General features: G+C 58.8%; 1 protein-coding gene and 1 long non-coding RNA gene across 4 annotated transcripts; one reads left to right on the forward strand and one right to left on the reverse strand.

Annotated features, from left to right (window-relative positions):
- Nucleotides 1-1,473: 1,473 nt before the first annotated feature.
- Nucleotides 1,474-17,454, forward strand: LOC101693490 (TSC22 domain family protein 4). 3 transcript variants are annotated; one of them, XM_045075045.1, is made up of 6 exons: nucleotides 1,474-2,187; nucleotides 2,628-3,663; nucleotides 5,982-6,142; nucleotides 11,340-11,388; nucleotides 13,893-14,216; nucleotides 17,025-17,447. In XM_045075045.1, the coding sequence occupies exons 2-6, from the start codon at nucleotides 2,902-2,904 to the stop codon at nucleotides 17,256-17,258; spliced, it is 1,530 nt and encodes a 509-aa protein (XP_044930980.1). In that variant the 5' UTR covers nucleotides 1,474-2,187; nucleotides 2,628-2,901; the 3' UTR covers nucleotides 17,259-17,447. The 3 variants fall into 3 exon arrangements, with proteins under 3 accessions (XP_044930980.1, XP_004761563.2, XP_004761564.1); XM_004761506.2 differs by lacking the exons at nucleotides 13,893-14,216; nucleotides 17,025-17,447 and adding an exon at nucleotides 11,783-12,471 and having other exon boundaries at nucleotides 1,478-2,187; XM_004761507.3 differs by lacking the exons at nucleotides 1,474-2,187; nucleotides 2,628-3,663; nucleotides 5,982-6,142; nucleotides 11,340-11,388 and adding an exon at nucleotides 13,357-13,707 and having other exon boundaries at nucleotides 17,025-17,454.
- Nucleotides 6,142-13,293, reverse strand: LOC106006721. Its single transcript, XR_006605247.1, has 4 exons — nucleotides 13,210-13,293; nucleotides 9,010-9,132; nucleotides 8,266-8,356; nucleotides 6,142-6,840 (listed from the first exon to the last, which is right to left on the reverse strand). It is a non-coding gene; the product is annotated as an uncharacterized LOC106006721 (long non-coding RNA).
- Nucleotides 17,455-18,934: the final 1,480 nt, after the last annotated feature.

Here is an 18,934-nt window from a genome sequence, read left to right on the forward strand (position 1 = left end):
CTGGCTGAGGTAGCCTCTGTTACCAGGAAGGGAGAGAGGCAGAGTACAGATGCATCTTAACAAAGAAATTCAGGATATGTAAACGTGGAGACAGGCGTCATCATTTTGTTTTCCCCCCAGCCCTAAAGAGTGGTTAAAAATTTCCGTGAGCTAGGGGTGCCTGGGTGGCTCAGTGGGTTGGGTCTCTGCCTTTATCTCAGGTCAGGATCTCAGGCTCCTGGGATCTGGCCCAGCATCGGGCTGTCTGCTCAGCAGGGATCCTACTTCGCCCCCTGCTTCTCTGCCTACTTGTGATCTCTCTTGCTCGCTCTGTCAAATAAATAAAATCTTTAAAATTTTTTTTCCATGAGCTCAAGCTCATGTCCAAGCCTCAGTGCCATCAAACACTAACTGAGGCCTCGGGCAAATAAATAACTAAATGCCATCGAGCGTCTGTTTCCTTGGCAGAAACGCTGGAGTTCAAAACCGACCCCATCCCTGCCCTGGATTGTTTGGAGAATCTGTGAGATCACTATATAAAGCAGACGAATGTGAGGAATTTCCAGTGTCCTCAGGAATAGTTCCATTTGACCAAAATTAAGTAGAATCCATCTCCTTCTGAAGCTAGGAGTGAGGGCAGATGTGGCCGTTAGACCCCGCTTTTGCTCAGATGGCAGATTGAGGGTGCCAAAAGAGAGAAAAATGGACGTTGGAGGTTTATTTTTTTCATGCCAAGCACACAGTGGGCCCTTCATGTATGTGTGAAGATCCTCCAAGAGCAAAGGGGGGTGGAATGGCAGAGGTGGGGTGCTTGGGGCTATCCAGGTTTGTCCTGGCGTGCATCTGTGCGGGGGGACTGTGTGCCCCAGACATCTCTCCGTGTATGTGACCAGGGCTGGAGAGAAAGTGCAAGTCAGCACGTTTCTGAGCAGCCCTCTTTGTCTCTCTCCATGGGGGCTAGACAAGGGCACACCTGAGTGTGTAGAATATTCCAGCTGTACCACGGACAGCCTTTCTGAACCTTTCTGGTCTCGATATCCACATCTAAGAAGGCGGACAAAACGACGCCTGGGACGTGGTTCAAACTCTCCAGCACGACACACCCAAAGGTACTGGGAGGAGAGATGAACCGAGGCTGGTTGTGAGTTGATCGTGGCTGAAACTGCACGATGGGGACCCGGGAGTGCATCGTACTTTCTCTCTCTACTTGGGGGCCTGTTTGCGAACTGTCACCGTGATCCGCCTTTTCAAAATAAGGACAGGAGAGAGTAACGGTACCTTCCCCACAGAGTTACTGGGGAGACCGCTGGAGATACGACAATAACGGCGGAGCAGCACCGCAACGTGTACGGGGCGCTTACGGGGTGGCGGGGAGCCCGGCGGAGCCCCCCGAGCGGGCAAGTTCCTTCCCGCTCTCCTCCGTCTCGCTAGGCCAATGGCAGCAAGAGCCTACAAGTAAGGGAATCCCGGGCCTCCGCAAACTCCTCCCCTTTGACTCCGCCCTCCACGGCCCCTCCCTCCGAGGAAGCGCCGGGCTGGGGCCCAGCAGGTGTGGGGTTAAGCCCGTTCGGGGGCCCCGGGAGCGGCGGCGGCAGCAGCGGCAGCCGCAACTGCACCAGCAGCGGTGGCGGCAGCTCTGGCCCCGGGCCAGCTGGCCGGGAGCCCCAGGAGGCAGGGAGGGCGGAGGAAGGGGAGGAAGAGGGGAAGGAGGAGGAGGAGGAGGACAGGAGCAGTCAGCAGGCCCGAGGAGGCAGGACTTCCTGGTGTGGGGGTTGTCAACAGCCCGGAGAGAGAAAGGCGGAGAGACCGGAGCGAGAGGCGCTGAGGAGCGGAGAGAGACCCAGCCGAGCCACGCGGGGGAGATCTGGGAGACCCACTCGCCCCAGCCACCCAGGCGGCTCCACCTGGAGGATCCGGTGGGGGGGGGGGGGTGCAGAGCCGCCTCTTCCGCACCGGTCCGGAGACCCTCGGGGCTTCAGAGGCCGCGCGGGGCTCCGCCGAGGAGCGGGGGTGCCGTCTTTTCCGGAGAGCAAACTTTTTACGGAGATGCCTTCCGGGGCGAAGTGCGGCCCCCGAAGAGAACCGGACAGCCTCTGATCGCCCGCTGCGCCCCCCACGCTGCTGGGGCCAAGAGGCCCCAGGGGAAGGACAGCCCGACGTCTTAGGCGGCCGGGACCCCCGGCCCAGCTCGGTGGCCGAGGCCGAGAGGTAGGGCTCTGGGCTGGGCGGGGCGCCGGGGCAGCGGGGCAGGGCCTGCCCCAGGGATGGGGGAGCTGGGGTGCGGGGGGCCGGGACACCCAGCAGAGGCCTCGGGGCGGCGGGGCCAGGCTGAGCAGCAGCTTCACCCCTGCTCAGCCGAGGCCCTGGAGTCCCCCTGCCTTTGGGACGACTCGGTCCTGTGAGTCTGAATGCCAGACTAGAAATGCCCAACCTTGGGTCTGGGCCGCCCCTTCCTACTCTCTGGGACCGCTGGGGTCTTCAGGTCTCTTCCGTCTCTGCCTGTCTCTTTGTCTCTGGGTCTCTGGTGGTTTCCCCTTCCTCCCCCATCCTGCTCCCCAGAGAGGAAGCCCCGGAGGTGGCCTGCCCACTGCTTTCTCACACACACACACACACACACACACTCTCTCTCTCTCTCTCTCTTTTTCCAGTTTGCAAACTCAGCTCTGGAGTTGGGCAGCACCAGCGGCAGGAAAAACCTGCCCCTGCCCCCACCTCCCGCCGCCTCCCCTGCCTTGTGCTCCCTTCACCAACCAGGCGCCCCCAGTTCCTGCAAGGCCCTCCTGCCATGTCGGACTCAGATGTCCCCAGGGGCCCTGATGCCCCCGCCATGTGGCCCCCCTGTTCCAGGGGTGCCTGAGCCCTTTCGAGGAGCCCCAGCTGCACCCCCCGCCCACCTTGGCCGTATCCTGAGCCCCAGGGACCATGAGTGGGGGCAAGAAGAAGAGTAGTTTCCAAATCACCAGCGTCACCACGGACTATGAGGGCCCAGGGAGCCCAGGGGCTTCTGAACCCCCTGCCCTGCCGGCCCCCACCGGGCCCCCACCCCGTCTGCCTAACGGGGAGCCCAACCCCGAGCCAGGGGGCAAGAGCACCCCCGGGAACGGCTCCCCACCGCCTGGGGCCCCCGCCTCCCGTTTCCGGGTGGTAAAGCTGCCCCACGGCCTGGGAGAGCCTTATCGCCGAGGCCGTTGGACGTGTGTGGATGTTTACGAGAGAGACCTGGAGACCCCCGGCTTCAGCCGGCTCTTGGAGGGAGTTCGAGGGGCCTCGGGAGGCACTGGGGGCAGGTCTTTGGATTCCAGGTTGGAGCTGGCCAGCCTGGGCCTTGGTGCCCCGACCCCGCAGCCTGGCCTGTCCCAGGGCCCCACCTCCTGGCTCCGTCCGCCCCCCTCTTCCCCTGGACCTCAAGCCCGCTCCTTCACCGGGGGGCTGGGCCAGCTGGCCGTGCCTGGCAAGGCCAAGGGGGAGACACCCCCGCTGTCAGCCTCCCCACCCCAGCAGCGCCCCCCAGAGCCCAGGACTGGGGAGAGCGCAGGCACGTCCAGGGCTGCCACGCCCCTGCCCTCCCTGAGGGTGGAAGCGGAGGCCGGGGGCTCGGCGTCGGGGACCCCTCCACTGTCCCGATCAAAGGATGGCACCCTGCGGCTGAGAATGGAGTTGGCTGCTCCAGAGGAGATGGGGCAGGTAAGAGCTGGGTTCTGGGGTTGGGGGAGACACCTGAGGGCCGGGGTGGGGGTGGGGGTGCTGGGCCTGACCTCCAGCCTGGGCCTTCCTGCCTCCACCTCCACACCACCCTTTCTCCACTTGATTGACATCTGTCTGTCAGGTCTGGTAGCCCCTTTTTTCCTGCCCTCTCCCTGGGAAACTCATTCTACCTTTCACACAGCCTACTTCTCTTTCTCTCCCCCTGCCCCTACATTCTGCCATTTTTTTCTGTCTCTTTGGTCTTTGTTATCTTTGCCCCCCACAATCTCCATTTTCATGTAGCCCAGTGTTGTCCCCCCCCATCACAAAGACGTGGCCTCCTCACTTGGGCCCTCACCTTCTGTCTTGGTTTCACAAACCCTTCTGGCTTCTGGCATGGAGGGTGGCGGTCCCAGGTGGGGCTGGGTGCTTGGGTCTCTCGGAGAGGAGCTGCCTAGGTTGGCAGGCGGTGGGGGGGATTCCACTGAGTCTCCTGGCAGTGCCATTCCAAAGATGGGGGGGTCTCTCTTCTCATTAGCTGCCCATTCCAGCCCCATCTGCAGCCCTGTCCAAGTCCGATGTCTCCAAGGACCTGAGGAATTGGGTGGGTTGTGGGCTTGGTGGTTTGGGTTTCCACCCCCCCTTGTCTGTCTCTGGTCCCTGCATCTAGGCCTCGCCACCACTGATAACAGGGGGGTGGCCACCAGGGAGTGGGAGAGAGGCAGGAAGCAATGGAGAAAGAGTTAAATCCTCTGCTCTTTCTGCTTCCTGTCTCCAAAAGAGGAACAAGTCTGGGCTGGGGGGCAGGATGCCTGGGTCCCTGGGGTGGGCGTGGGCAGCCAGGGATGTGGGGGATGGATGTGTCTGTCCTGAAGGAGAAAATAACACCTTGGACTTCAGGAGGAGAGGCAGGGAGTGTGAGGATGAGAACTTTCCCCCCTTCCTGGCCTTGGGCACAAACCACAGTATAAAAATAACCTGGGACTGGATGTCTGGGCCCTGTCAGGACCGGTCAGGACCGGCTCCCCCCACCCCCTCCTGGCCTCAAGCTCACATCTCTCATGCTGCGCCCCCTACTTTTCTGGAGCTTTCATTCCGTTCCTACCCCAGGGGAGAAGATGCTCTTTCCTTTACTGGTCTCTGTCCCCAGGCTATTCCAGCGCAAGCCCCCTTTGCCCCAGTCTCTCTGTGTCCTTAAGCCCTGCCTGAGCTTCCCTTGGGCCTGTAGACCTTCCTCTCTGCTCAGCACCCCAGACCCCTGTCCTTTCCCCACATCCTGATCCCTCCCTGTGTGCACGCATCTGTGCGGCTGTTTCCTGGCCCCGAGTCTGGCTACCTTCCACACTCCCCTATGTCTCTTCTCTCTCAAGGGAGAGGCTGGGAGGAGGTGGGGGGAGGGGGCACACCACCTGGGCCCCCTTCCTCTACTCTGTCCTTCTAACCACTCTGGACTCTCTGTTCTTGGCTTTTCCGAGAAGCCCGGACCTCCTGGGGCCTCACAGAGGCGGCTTGTTCCTGTGGCCCCCGCCCTTTGCAGCCACCCCCAGCGCCTGTTGGGCTGTGTGGGTCCATGCCCAGCCTCCGCCTCCCCCGCCCCCATCTCCGCCACCCAACTGCTCTCTCCCTGCCCCAGGGCCCAGCGCAGGAGCAGAACTTCACCTGAGTCCGAGAGAAGTTTGAGAGAAGAGGCTAGAATGGATAGCGTGGGTTTGGGGGAGGGGGAGGACAAGTTTCTGAGGATTCATTCATTCTACAAATAGCTGTTGCACAAACCATAAACTCTGTTCTCTGGAGCTTACCTTCCAGCAGCAGGGAGGCAAAAATACTTTAATTTCAGATACTATTCTGTGCTCTTAAAAAAAAAAAAAAAAAAAGAACAGTTCAATGGAATTCACTAGTCGAATGATGGGGAAATGGCCCTCTGAGGAAGTGACATTTGAGTCGCTTTATTAAGTCACGTGACAGGAGACAGACACCCTCTGACTAGCCTCTGACTGGGGTGGTCTTGGGTCAGCTGGTGGAAGGGTGCTGGGTGCAGACCAGAGCCCCTCTCTGGTACTCTGATTCCGCATGGGCCGCTTTCTGGAAGCTGCCCACCCAGTCCTCAGGATGGACACTGTTGCCCTTGGCTCCGATACCTGCTTGGTGCCTCCACCAGACCTGGGGGAGAGAAGGCCTTTGGGGCAGGACTCCTGGGTTCTCAGAAGAGAGCAGAGGTATGTGGAGAGAGCTGGGGAGGTGGACTGCTAGGCAGATTGTAAGGTGGCTGGTTTCTTTCTTGCCCTTGATGTGATCGTTCCTGTCTCTCTTGTCTTCAGGTGCCCCCGCTCGACTCCCGCCCTGGCTCCCCAGCCCTCTACTTGTTCTCTGACGCCAGTCTGGTTCGCAAGTCTCCAGACCCTTTTGGAGCAGCGGCAGCCCAGAGTCTGGCCCGTTCCATGCTGGCCATCAGTGGCCACCTGGACAGCGACGATGATAGGTAGGTGGTCTCTGGGTCCCTACCCAGCTTCTGGGATGGCCGCATGAAACTGCCTGGTGGGTGTCCTTCCCCCAAGTTAAAATTTGGAGAGGACCTCTTCAACAGAGAAACCTGGCCTGGGCACAACCACTGGGCAGAGTTGATCTGGGACCCACTCCCTCTCTGTGGAGAGAGCTGGGTGGGACTCCCTGGCTTAGGATTGTCAAATCATGGGCTTTTTTTTTTTTTTTTAGAGTTTGAAGGGAGTCATTGTTGTCAAATTCCAGAACTCTTGCAGATTTAGCAATCATTTGGTCAACCCTAAGAATTTACTGGCAGATGCGCTAGAGAGGAGAAGGGAGTGGGTCTCCTTCCGGTTTGAGCCTCCCTCTCCCTACTGTTGAGGGGACCCGAACTCCTGCCTTCGGAGTGACATCCTTAGGGACCACGTGCATCAGTTCAGGATCCTAGGACCTGTAGTACCAAGAAAGCGCGTCCCTGAGGTTCTGTGCCCTGTGCTAGGGAGACCAGGAGGGCTGAGCCCTTCCTGCGGCCAAGCGGAAGCTGGGAGAGGATGGTTGTGGGGCACAGGGGAGCCCCAGCACAGCAGGATCTGCAGGGGTTTGCCCATCAGGGGAGAATGTCCATTCAGATCCGAGGCACGGTGGGCAGAACTTCCTGTTTCGAGGGCCAGGTTTCAACATAGGAATGTCAGCAAGCTGAAAAGGGAGGAACGAAATTGCGAGTCAGATAGGCGGGCTGCTCCCTTCTGGCTGTGGACTGATAGGACTGGGGAGTCACCGCTTTTATTTTGGAGGGAGGAGTGGGACTTCCTGTTTGAGACTTGGGGGAGGGACTTCCTGTTTGGAAGGAACTAGGGGGTGGGGCTTAGCCCTGAGTTTTGTGGGTGATGGGGGCACCTGTTGCAGAAGGGAGTGTCTCCTGCCTGTCTGCCTGCGCAGGAGGCGCCCCCCACCCCCCCCCCCCCGCCCTCCCGCCGCAGCCACCCCCTCTGCCCCGGAATGAGGGACTAAGTCTCGCCCTGGGAAGGGGCTTGTGGCCTTGCGGGGAGACGGTGGCAGAGAGGAAAGGGGAGGGGTTGGGGGGGGGGGAGTGGGTTGGAGGGCCAGGGCCTGGTGGTGGCTGGTGGAGAATGAGGGACACAGCGGGGCAGGGCGGTGCTGTTTCTGGGCTCCCAGCTCTCAGGAATGTATGAGGTGTGAGGTTGGCCAGGGCCAGGCAAGTCACCTGCCCCCATTGCTATTCTCAGCGCTTCCCACCCTCACTCCCTCCCACTTGGGAGGTTCCCTGGCAGGAGGGCTCCCTATCCCTCTCCACCCCTGTTGATTTCCGAGCCCAGCCTCTCTGCATCTCCTTAGAGGGCTCGGCCTCCAGGAACCTTCTCAGTCAGCTCTGTTCTTGTGGCTCATCCCCTCTCTCTCTCCCTCCCTCCCTCTGTCCCACCCCCTCCCCACACCCCAGTCTGACCGGTCAGGCACCCAGCCTCAACTTTATCCTGCTCCACTCCGGAGCCTCTGGGGCTCTGGTTTAGCCCAGCCCCTCTCTTGCCCCACCCTGCTGGGCCAGGAAGGTAGGACTGGGTTGGGCCACCCCCTTGGTCCCCCTGGAATGAGGCACGTAGCCCCCACCTCCTCTCTCTGGTGTGCCCAGAGCTGGCAGGAGAACAGGGTCTGAGTGGCATGGAATCTCCCTTTCAAGAGGGAAAGTGGGCTGGGCAGTTGAGTGCCTGGATCCCAGATGGGAAATTGGGGATCCCTGCCAATCTCAGAATCGGGGGTCGGGAGGACAGAGGGTGCCTGGTGAATGGTAAATGTTCACGTGCTCCTAGGTGGCAAGAACCTTGGTGTCCCCAGCAGGGCCTGGCAGTTGCAACGTAACTTCAATAAGTGGATGGGGTTGGGGGGTAGATGGCCAGGATGGGGGACCTAGGCATTATGTAGGGAATGAATCCCAAGGACTTGGGAAAGGAAAAGTACATTTATCCACTGCCTCCTTGGGGTCGTCTGAAGCAGCCGCATGATCCCCACTTCCCACAAGCAGCCTTGTGTCACTGAAGCAGCCGCATGATCCCCACTTCCCAGATGAAGCAGCTAAAACTCAGGAAGAAGGTTTTAGAAACTTACCCAAGGTCCCCAAGCTAGTTAAGTGCCAGGACTGCCTTCAGGGCCTGGGTCTGACCCCAAAGCCGGATTCTCCATTCTCCTCCTGGGATGCCTGTGTCCCAAGAGAAGAGGAGGCCGTCATCTCCAGGGTGCCTTTTTTCTCCAGGACAGGGGCAGGGACAGCTCTCCTAAGCTGGGCAAGAAGCCACCCCCCCACACACAACACACACACTCTGGCCTGGCCCCACCCCAAGGCACCAGAGATCCGGGAGAGAGTAGTACAGTGAGGGCAGCCGGATGCCACTAGGTTGGCTTCCGGCCCATCCCCTGCAGGCTCCTTAGAGCATAGCTAGGGAGTGGGGCTGGCCCTTGTCCCCATGATCAGAACCTTTCCACCTCTCCAGATGTCCTGTTCTTCATCTGATCGCATTTTAAGGCTGTTTCATTTGACCTTCAAAAAGGAAGACCAGCCTCTAGGGCTGTCCTTGTCCCAGAACCCAAGAGGCCTCCTGACAGCCAGAGTCCTACGCTGTGCATATCAAGCAGGCCCAACCCCACTCACATTGGAAGTCATTGTCTTGGACCCTTAAAGTCATGATTTTCCCAGAAGGTGGCAACAGGTGTCTTGAAGGAGGGGGTGTTTTGTGCTAATGCACACAGTCTTCTTTTGGGCTTGTCGTCTTTGGGGCTGATCCCACCCGGCCAGCTCCAAGCTTCAGGGTCCTGACTTTGCCTGGGAATCCCCGCACAGTGCCTCCTGCTTACCTACTGTGAGACGGGAGAGGCTCTAAAAGGGAGGGTTTGGGTTGCCAGCCAGAGTCCTGGTCCCTTGAAGTGTTCACGTTAGAATGTGACCGTGGAAAGTGTGCTGTCAGAAACTCTCCAGCGCTAGACAAACGGGAGATAGTCATCTATCAGCCAACAAATGTTTATTGTTGTACTATTCCTTTATTTCTGGCAAGTACAAACAACTCACTTGGCATCTCTACCTGAGTGTCCGCCAAGCAAGGCCACTGTTCCTGTTCCTGTGAATCTTCCCCTTCTCTGTGTGTGTGTGTGTGTGTGTATGTTGGGGGGTGGGTCCTGTGGTCGCCCAGTCTCCACCCAGGTGTCTCAGATGGAAATAGCTTAAAAAACTGCCCTGGCTCTCCAGCTGGCTGGCTCAGCCTCCACTTTTAAATTTGTCCCATTCACCTCCCCGCCCCCCAGCCCGAGGAGCCCCAGTGTCCTTTCCTCACCCTGCTCTGTCCCACTCTCTCAGGCCTGGTCACCCCCTTGGTCCTCCACCTGTCAGCGCCTTCTGCACCCAGAGCTTGGACAGGAAATGGAAAATTCCCAGCTCCCTCCTGCTCCCCTTCCTGGCTCCAGGGCTGCCTCCGAGGGTCACCTTGAATGGAGCGCTCATTCCCCTCTCAGGGAAGGGAGCTGGAGCCGACAAGCGGGAGAAAGGGCTCCACGAGGGAGCACAAGAGTGGGGGGGGGTGCTGCGTGTTGAGACCACCCACTCCGAGAGGGGCAAAGCTGGGGGCTTCAGGGCAGGATGGATCCTGCAGCACCGGGAGGCCTGGGCGGGCGTAGAGCTGGCCCCAGGGCCAAGGGAGAAGCTGGAGAGGGATGTTTCTTGAGGCTTGGGATGAGCCAGGAGCCTGAGACCTGGGTGGTGACAAGAGGGAAACTTGGGTAGGGCAAGCCAGAAAGGCTCCCCGGAGGCCCTTGGCTTCAGAGCATAAGACGTGCTTGAGGGATCCCCAGGCTGGCCCTGGGAACCATTCCGCCGGGCCTGAGTCGACCTCTGCTGGCCATTCCACAAACTGCAGCCAGGCCTGCTCTCCCCTGTCCTTGCTCCCAAGGATCAGCAGCCCCGGCTCCAGTTCCCACCTCCAGCCTCATCTTCCCACCTCTCCTCAAGCCTCTGTTCCCTCCAAGACCCCAGACTGCAGACCCGAGACCCAGGTTCCACACCCATAGCCTGTGCTCGTCTTTCAGTGCTGTTTTTGTTGCCCTGGTGACCCTTCCATTTCCCTTCTCCCTGATCGTGGGGTTGGAAGGGGGGGGAGGAAGACCTTCTCTGGCCAGGCTGCAGGGGTCACCCACGATGTGGGCTTTGCATCTGGGATGGGCGTGTGGGTTGCTGACAGTCCAAGGAAGATGACCAGTATGTCAGAAATGTCCACCATCCCAGCTGAGTGCAGCTGAGAGCTTGAGGGAGGCCAGTATTGGCCCAGAGGGGCGGACGGGGTGAGGTTCAGGTAGGTCTCCCCAGGCCAGACTGTCCCTCACCCTTCACACCCCTCCGTGACCCAGGCCTCTGGCCCCAGAGCCCCTCCCCTGACCCGGCCCACCAGCTGACTTCCCTCAGCCTGCCCCTTTCCCTCTGCTCTGGGATTGGTGCCAGGGTGAGAAGGGGACACTGGCACTGACCGCGTCTGGGAATTCCCGCCCACCGTGGAGTCGGTGGGAGGGGGTCCCCGTGTCCCCGAGGAGCCAATAGCAGCCAGGCTTTGCCCTGGGGGGCGGTGTATATCTTTCAGACAAGCACCCCCTAGGCACTCTCTCCTCTCTGCCTGCCTGGCACCAGCCAGACCCCGCTCTGCCGCGGGGGGCTTTGAGCCCCCCAGGCAGTCCTTCTGATACAGCCCTCTCCCTTTGGGGGGGGGGGAGGCCTAAAGCCCTTTTCCTTGGGGATGGCCCAGCCAGGCATCTCTGTCAAGTCCCTGGTGTCATCTTATGAGACCCGAGTGGTGGGGATGGCTCCAGGGCCTCCCCGGAAAAGGGGCTGTGTCTCCTCTCCTTGTTCCCCTCGGGGAGCATCCCCCATCCGGGGGGCATCTGCACCCCCACCCCACCGGGGCTTGGGGGGGCCTGGGCAGCGGCCCTCACCCCGCCGGGGGATGGACAAAACCCTCCTCTCCCTGATTCTCTACTGTCACAGGTACAGGCAGGGGTGTGGGCGGGAGGCTGCAGCGAGTGGGGTTTGTGCAGGAGGCCGGAGCCTGCTCGGAGAAGCACCTGGAAGGCAGCCGGCTGGGGTGTCCCGACACCTGTCTTGGCCCCCACTCTCCCTCCTCACCTCTCAACTCCCTGTGTCTCTCCAGCGGCTCCGGAAGCCTGGTTGGCATTGACAACAAGATCGAACAAGCCATGGTAAGAGAAGCCATCTTGGTTCCAGGAGGTTCCGGCTCCTGTCCTGCTGCCCCACCCCTGCTGTCCTCATTAGGGAGGACGAACTCCTAGCTCCTCAGTGTGCTCCCAGCTGGGTTCCCTCCTGTGTCCAGCGCAACTCCTGCTCTCCCTCCGCCCCTGGCCCTGCCCCCATCTCTGTCTTCAGGCCCTGACCTTGTCTTTGTCCAGCATCCTTGTATCCCACAAACCTTCGCCACCCCCCGCCCCCGCCTCTTCCCTGCTTTTCTCCTTCTCCAGTGGTCCTTCATCCCTTGGGAACAGGGGCATCGGTCATACCCAGGCCCTTGAGGCATGGGGCAGGGATAGGGTTGGGGTAGCAGGACCCCTGACTGTTTGTCTGTCCCCGGGCCCCCAGGACTTGGTGAAGTCCCATCTCATGTTTGCGGTCCGGGAGGAGGTGGAGGTCCTGAAGGAGCAGATCCGCGACCTGGCTGAGCGGAATGCTGCGCTGGAGCAGGAGAACGGGCTGCTGCGTGCCCTGGCCAGCCCCGAGCAGCTGGCCCAGCTGCCCTCCTCGGGAGTCCCGCGGCTTGGGCCCCCTGCACCCAATGGGCCCTCCGTCTGAGCCTCCCTTCCCTCACAATGTGCCTTTGGGGGCTCCCACAGCTGCCAGGCCTTGGGCCAGCTGCCTGCCTGCCCCCTCTTCCTATGCAGCTTTAATTAATGCCTCCTGATCCCTGGGGATGGGAGTTGAAGGCTCAGAATTGGCCTGCCCCCCACCCCCACTCCTCCTCAATCTCCCCCTGGTGCCCAGGGACTGGGCTGTGGCATCCCCAGGCCTTGGAGGAGGGAGGGCGGGCTTCGGGATGGGGTGTTAGATGGAGCCCTCCTCCTCCCTCCCGAGGTGTCCGTGTTCTGGGGCCCCTGGCCGTAGGGGGACTGGGGGAGTCAGGAGTCTCCCTGGCAGACACCCCATCCCCACCTTGTTCCCTCAGAGTACCCCCTTCTCGGCCCAGGGGAGGGAGTGTGGACAGTCTGCAAGTTCTGGGATTCAGGTTGTTATTAAAATAATAATTATAATTAAAAAATCCGAAGAAACTTGAATCTGGAGGTTGGCATCTTGTTGCTTGTGGGGGAAAAACGGAGGCTGGGGGCTCCCTCGGAGAGCTTGTCCAGACTGGGGGGGTTGAATGTGGCTTAGAGTGGTCAGGGGAGTTGGGGGTGGTGTGCCAAGGGCCCAAAGGGAGTCAGTGGCCTGGGTCCTGGGAAGGGGCAGGCAGGCCGGAGGGGGTGGGGGTGGGGGCGTCAGCCCACGTGCTGGTGGGGGGGCAGGGAAACAATGAGGCCTTTGGTGATTGTGAAGGATCCACCTCCAGCTTCCCAGTGTGTCCCCTCTGCGGGTTGGATCCCGGTGGCGGCTTGGGGGCGGGGCTGGGGGCCCTGAATGGGCCCCTTGTCTCAGCGCTGGGTGTGGGCCAGGCTCCCCCGGGCACACAGTGCCCTCGCCAGGCCTGGCCGGCCTCCGTGGCTTCCACCCTCCTCTGGCTGAGGACCGGCCCTGTGGGTGAAGGGGGGCCCCTCCTTGACAGCCTAGGCTGGGCTCCTGCCACAGGCAGCAGAGGCAGGTAGGGAGAAGGACGCCATCTAGCGGGGGAGGGGGGAGAGCAGCAGCCTGTGTCTCAGAGCAGCTTGGCCCCAGACTAAAGGGGACCCGCGTGGACAGTGGGATACCGGAGGCCACCCCAGGTTGGACTTCCCACCCTATAGCTCCCTAGATGGATGCCCTTGGGCAGGTTTCTTGTGTTTTCTGCATCTCCGCTTCCTCTTGGGTAAAATACCTACCGGAGTGCTGCGGGGGTGATCCCGTGACATCATCTGTGGGGACTGTTCAGTGACTACCAGGCGCTCGGCAAATGTTAATTTCCTTTGCCTGCACCTTTGGGAAGGAGGGCTGAGGGCACAGGGATTGGCTCCGTGGGTCCTGGAAGGGCCTCGGGGGTTGGGGTCAGGGCCAGGCAGGGTCACACAATGGGCTAGAACTCTGCCTTCCTCTGAGTTCTCATCCACTTTGACTCCTCTCCCTGTCTCAGGGAGGGGAGGTAGGACTCAGGATGAGTTGTCAGTGAAGGCTTTCCCCCTGGATTCTCTATTTCTTTCTTCTCGGCTGTGCCTGAAGGCCCCAAGAGACCCCTCAGGTGGTGGCCACTGGCCCGCAGCCTGTTCCCCTCCACCCTTGGTACCGCATGCTTGTCCTGCCCCCTACTTGGTGCTCGTGTATTGGGGGAAATGGCTGTGGTAATGAGGTTCTTCCGATGGATTTGGCGAAAGATTACTCGCTGGGTGAGTTTCAGAGAGTCTCCCTTCCTCGTGCCATGCTGGGGTGGGAGGCGCTGGGCCGTGGCCTCTAGGTCACAGAAACCCATTTGGGGAGGAGGTGGGGACACTCGTGGCCCCTTCCCATCTGTGATCGCCTCTCTGCCAACCGTTGTGCCCCGCCCCCCTCCTCTCCCTGTCCTGGGTCTTAGGTTTTCTTCTGGAAACACAAAGCTAAGTCCACCGTCGTGGAACACTCTGACTCCCAGAAAAGCGTAGTGAAGGTGGAGAAGACTCCCAAAATGACCGACACGTTCAAGTTGGTTGAGCTTTGCGAGGAGGCTAAGGTCTCCAAGACCAAGGAGCCTCCCAAGGCAGCTGATGCCGTCACGCTGGTCAAATCAGTGGATCGCGTCGAGGTGGAGCAGAAACGGGGGGGCCGATCCCTGCTGCAGCTTCCCCGGACAGCGGTCAAGTCGGTCTCCTCACTCATGGTCTCGGCCCTGCAGAGCGGCTGGCAGATGTGCAGCTGGAAGGTCAGTCGGCACCATATTCCCCTGGTTCCCAGGGGGCCTCCCCCCTCCCTGACCCCCCCATGACTCCCTCCCCGCTCCAGCCACTTGGCGGACATTGGTTTTGTGTGCCTGCCAGGCACTGAGGTGGGCAGCCCAGGGTACAGGGTGAACAAGGTTTACCCCGACTAAGGGAGCTCCAGACAAGGTCACGGGCGTTGTTGGTTCAGTGTGTTAGGGAGTGTGACACGGGAGGTCAGGGGTCTGCGGGAGCATCTCATTCAGACTCGGGGCATCCAGGAAGACCATCCTTAGCAGAAGAAGGGGGTGAAGCTGAGATCTGAAGGTTTTGGCCCCATCTTGGGGCGGAGTGGGGGAGGGAGTGACAGGGTGCATTCCATGAAGACAGACTAGCAGGTGGGCTGGGGTGGGGGTCTGGCCCAGCGGGGGATGGGTTTGGGCAGTCCTGGGGCCAAGGACCAGCTTGTACAAGGCAGAGTGGTTTGGCCGTCTGTGGAGTTTGGATTTGACCCTGAGAGCGATGGGAGCCCCTGTAGACATTTGAGCAGAAGAGTGTATCTCAGCTTCTCAGATCTGAATTTAGAAAGCTTGCATGCTCTCATAGGTTGTGGTGTGGCCGCCCTGGAAACATTTTGATAGTTTCTTTTCTTATTTTTTTTTTTAAGGATTTTATTTATTTATTTATTTTTAAAAAGATTTTATTTATTTGTCAGAGAGAGAGAGAGAGAGAGCACGCGTAAGCAGGCAGAGTGGCAGGCAGAGGCAGAGAGAGAAGCAGGCTCCCCACCAAGCAAGGGGCCTGATGCAGGCCTTGGTCCCAGGACCCTGGAATCATGACTTGAGCCGAAGGCAGCGGCTTAACTGACTGAGCCACCCCAAGCATCCCCCCTGTTGGTGGTTTTTTTTTTTTTTTTTTTTGAAGATTTTAAAAAGCGAGCAAGAGAGAGAGGGGGCACAGAAAGAGAGGGAGAAGCAGATTCCCTGCTGAGCAGAGAGCCCGACACGGGACTTGATCTCAGGACCCTGCTCTTTCCCCTCTATATGTACTGTATGATTGTGTTTATATTCTATACCACTCTTGAAATAACAAAATTATATAAATGGAGACTTGATGAATGATTATGTGGTTGTCAGAGCTTAAGGTAAGGGTTGGCGATGTTGGTAGGTAGGTTGGTTGTAAAAGGGCAACATGATGAATTCTTTTTAAGAGTTATTTATTTATTTGACAGAGATCATAAGTAGGCAGAGAGAGAGGGGGATGCAGGCTCCCCGCTGAGCAGAGAGCCCAATGTGGGGCTCGATCCCAGGACACTGAGATCATGACCTGAGCTGAAGGCAGAGGCTTTAACCCACTGAGCCACCCAGGCGCCCCAACATGATGAATTCTTGAGTTGATGAAAATGTTCTGTGGCAGTGAACGACATGAACTTGTGTTTGTGAGATAGAATTGGGTAGAATGTAATACACCCACAATGGAGTACAAGCGAAGGGGGAAATGTGGATAAATCTGCGATTGTGTCGATGTCAGTATCCTGACGGTGATCCCGTACTCGAGTTTCGCAAGATTTTACTATTGGGGGAGTTTGGGTGAAGAACATAGGAGGCATCTGGTATTTCACAATTTCATTGGACTACAAGTCTCTCAAAGTCAGAAATGTAATTTTAAAAAGGGAAGTGTCTGGATGACTACCAAGCCAACTTATTTTGGCCTTGAATGAAATATTACAGCACTAATAATAAAGTTCACTTGGCACCCTGTGATGGGTAGGTCAGAAAAGGACAGGAGGAGGGGCGCCTGGGTGGCTCAGTGGGTTAAAGCCTCTGCCTTCAGCTCAGGTCATGATCCAGGGATCGAGCCCCACATTGGGCTCTCTGCTCGGCGGGGAGCCTGCTTCCCCTACCCCCGTCTGCCTCTCTGCCTACTTGTGATCTCTGTCAGATAAATAAATAAAATCTTGAAAAGGTAAAAAAAGGAAAAAAAAGGCCAAGAAGAGAGGCAGGGTATTTAAGAGGTAGAATTGTTGTAGCATCTTGTTGGATGACGGTGAAGAGGGAGGGAGAGACAGAAGTCGGAACAGGCAGGCTGGAGGCAGTCACTGGGACAGAGAATGAAGGAGCAAGAGCAGACTTAGGGGAACAAGTGATGAGTTCAGGGCATTGGGGCAAGATGAGCTGAGATGTTGGTGGGACATTTGCATGGAGATATCTAGAAGGCAGCGGGATATACAGGCCTGGAGGTGAGGAGGGGGCTCTAGACTGGAGTTGGAGGTCAGGGGGCCATTCTGTCCTTTTTTTTTTTTTTTTTTAAGATTTATTTATTTGAGAGCACAAGCCGGGGTGCAGGGCAAAGGGGGAGAGAGAAAGAGAGAAACCGACTCCCTGCTGAGCAGGGAGCCCCACATGGAGCTTGATCCCAGAACCATGGGATATGACCACGAGCTGAAGGCTTAACAGCCACCCAGGTGCCCCAACACGCCTTTCATTTTAACACAGTCTCCAGCAACCATAGTGAGGACCCAAAGATGGGTGAGACATGGTGCCTGTCTTTCAGGAGCTCGAATCCTAGAGTTCAAAACAAACAGGTCTGCAGAACAAAGAGTGTATGACATGCCAGGTTTTGAGGGAAACCCAAGGGTAGAGACAAAGAACACCTAATGCAGCCTGGGAAGGCTTCCTGGAGGAGGCGGTGCCTGAGCTAGGCCTGCTTTGGGGGGAGGGGGTAGCACTGGACAAGCCTTTGCTTTCATCACCAGTGATTTCTCCCTAGACCAAGCTATTGACATGTGCACATCTTCTCTCTTTCTCTCATAGTCCTCTGTGAGCTCTACCTCCATTTCCTCCCAGATGAAGTCTGGGTCCGCTCTGGAGACGCCGGAGGCTGAGATGCTGCGGGAAGTCTACCTGGTGCTGTGGGCCATCCGGAAACAGCTGCGACAGCTGGCCCGCAGGCAGGAGAGGCGGAGGCGGCGCCACATCCGGGCCCACGGTGGCTCCCAACCTGAGGCAGTTCAGGGCCTGAAACAGGATGCCCGGAGTCCCCTCTAGGGGGGGACCCCACATCCTCCAAAAAGCCCCCACCTCACTGTTAGGTAAGGTTGATAGGAGAGGTTAGGGCAGCAGGCCGGGAGTTGTGGGTGAGAAGTTTTCATACTGTCACCTCTCATCGGGAGCCCAAGTGCAGGCCTGGGGTCCCACTTATTCCCCTTCATTCCATTTATTCAATTTGTAAAAAAAAAAAAAAAAAAAAAAAAAAAAAAAAAAAAAAAAAAAAAAGTTATCAAAATATTGGGAAATAAATATCAAATATTTCTGAGTAAATGTAGAGTGTGTTTGTGGATGGCGAGAGGCAAAGAGGGGAACTCGGAGGGGCCGGGCGGGGCTCCTCAAGGACTGGCCCAAATATGTGCGGGAGTAACTTGGGGGTTTGAGGGGGGTTGGATCCCCATGTCCAGGCCCTGGGCCCAAACCCACTTCCAGGGGGCTGATTGCCTTTGGCAGCTCTGCCAGACCAGCAACTCCGGGCACCTGTCACAGCAGCATCCCTTTACTGAAGATACGTGGCGTCCACCAGGTCCTGAGCCCAGGCTCTCCCTGGCAATCCTACCAAGACAGGTGTTGCGCACAGGTTGAAGGACCTGCCCAGGATCCTGGAGCAGGCGAGACCTGCTGGAAACTGCCCGCTTGGGCAGCCAGGTCCCTGCCCCGGCCCCTCTGGCGCTCTGGGGTTTCCCCATGGCGAGGTCAGTGGGTCTGAAGACGCGGCAGCAGCTGGACACTCATCGGTACAGAAGGCTCGAAGGCCCTACTGGCCGCGCCCCCCCCCCCGAGAGGCCGAAAACTACAACTCCCAGGATTCCGGGAGGCGGCGGGGGCGGGGGCGGGGACGCCGGGGAGGTCGGGGGCGGGGCAGCGGCAGCGAGTCTGCGCCGGTGAGGGTGTCAGCCTGGTTCCCGGGGACTGGGGAGGGGGAGGGGAGGTGCTCGGCAGGAGGCCGTGGCGTTTTGGAGGAGGCTGGGGAGCCGGAGGCAACACAGGAGAGGTCGTGGAGCCGCAGGTCCCCTCACGGATACTTAGTCTGCCCTCTTGCACGGCCACACGAAGACGCAGAGGTGGCTCCCCAAGGAAAAGCAGGGATATTTCACAAAGATTGCCAAATTAGGGTGTTCTGGGAGCTTGGGGGGTGCGGAGGGGAAGGTGGAAGGGATGCCGGCAGAGGCCCCGGGAGAAGGGGGAGAGGGGGAGGAGGAGGGACGTTGCGGCTGGCTGTGCTGCTGGGTCTTGCTGGCGGAGCTGGTGTGAATAGCGGGCAGGTGGGAGGCGTGAGCAAAGCTGGGGTAGTGAGGAGCACCCAATTCCCTAGAAAAGTCGGCAAGTGCTCTCCTCTCCCCAGGACCCCTCCCCACCCTCCACTGCCCCTTTGCTGGGAATTCGGGTTTGCCTTTCCCCAAAGTCTGGAAACCGCACCAGGCTGCCCAGCCCTGGAGCTATGCTACCCTGAACCTACCGCACCTCAACCTTGCCAGCCACAGGAGTACCAGCCACCACTTACTGAGCTCCTACTGTGACTCCTTTTAGGTCTCGTTTTAAGTAATTCTCACAATAGCTTTCATTTTTGGGGAGGAGGAAACCAAGGGACAGAAAGGTGGTGTTTAATAAGTCATGCGGCTTTCACTGATGTAACTGATGAGTCTAGCTTACTCCGGACTGCAACATACATGTTA

The sequence above is a fragment of the Mustela putorius genome, unplaced genomic scaffold (genome assembly GCF_011764305.1).
Source record: "Mustela putorius furo isolate JIRA1106 unplaced genomic scaffold, ASM1176430v1.1 tig00000139_pilon_pilon_pilon, whole genome shotgun sequence".
Lineage (NCBI taxonomy): Eukaryota > Metazoa > Chordata > Mammalia > Carnivora > Mustelidae > Mustela > Mustela putorius.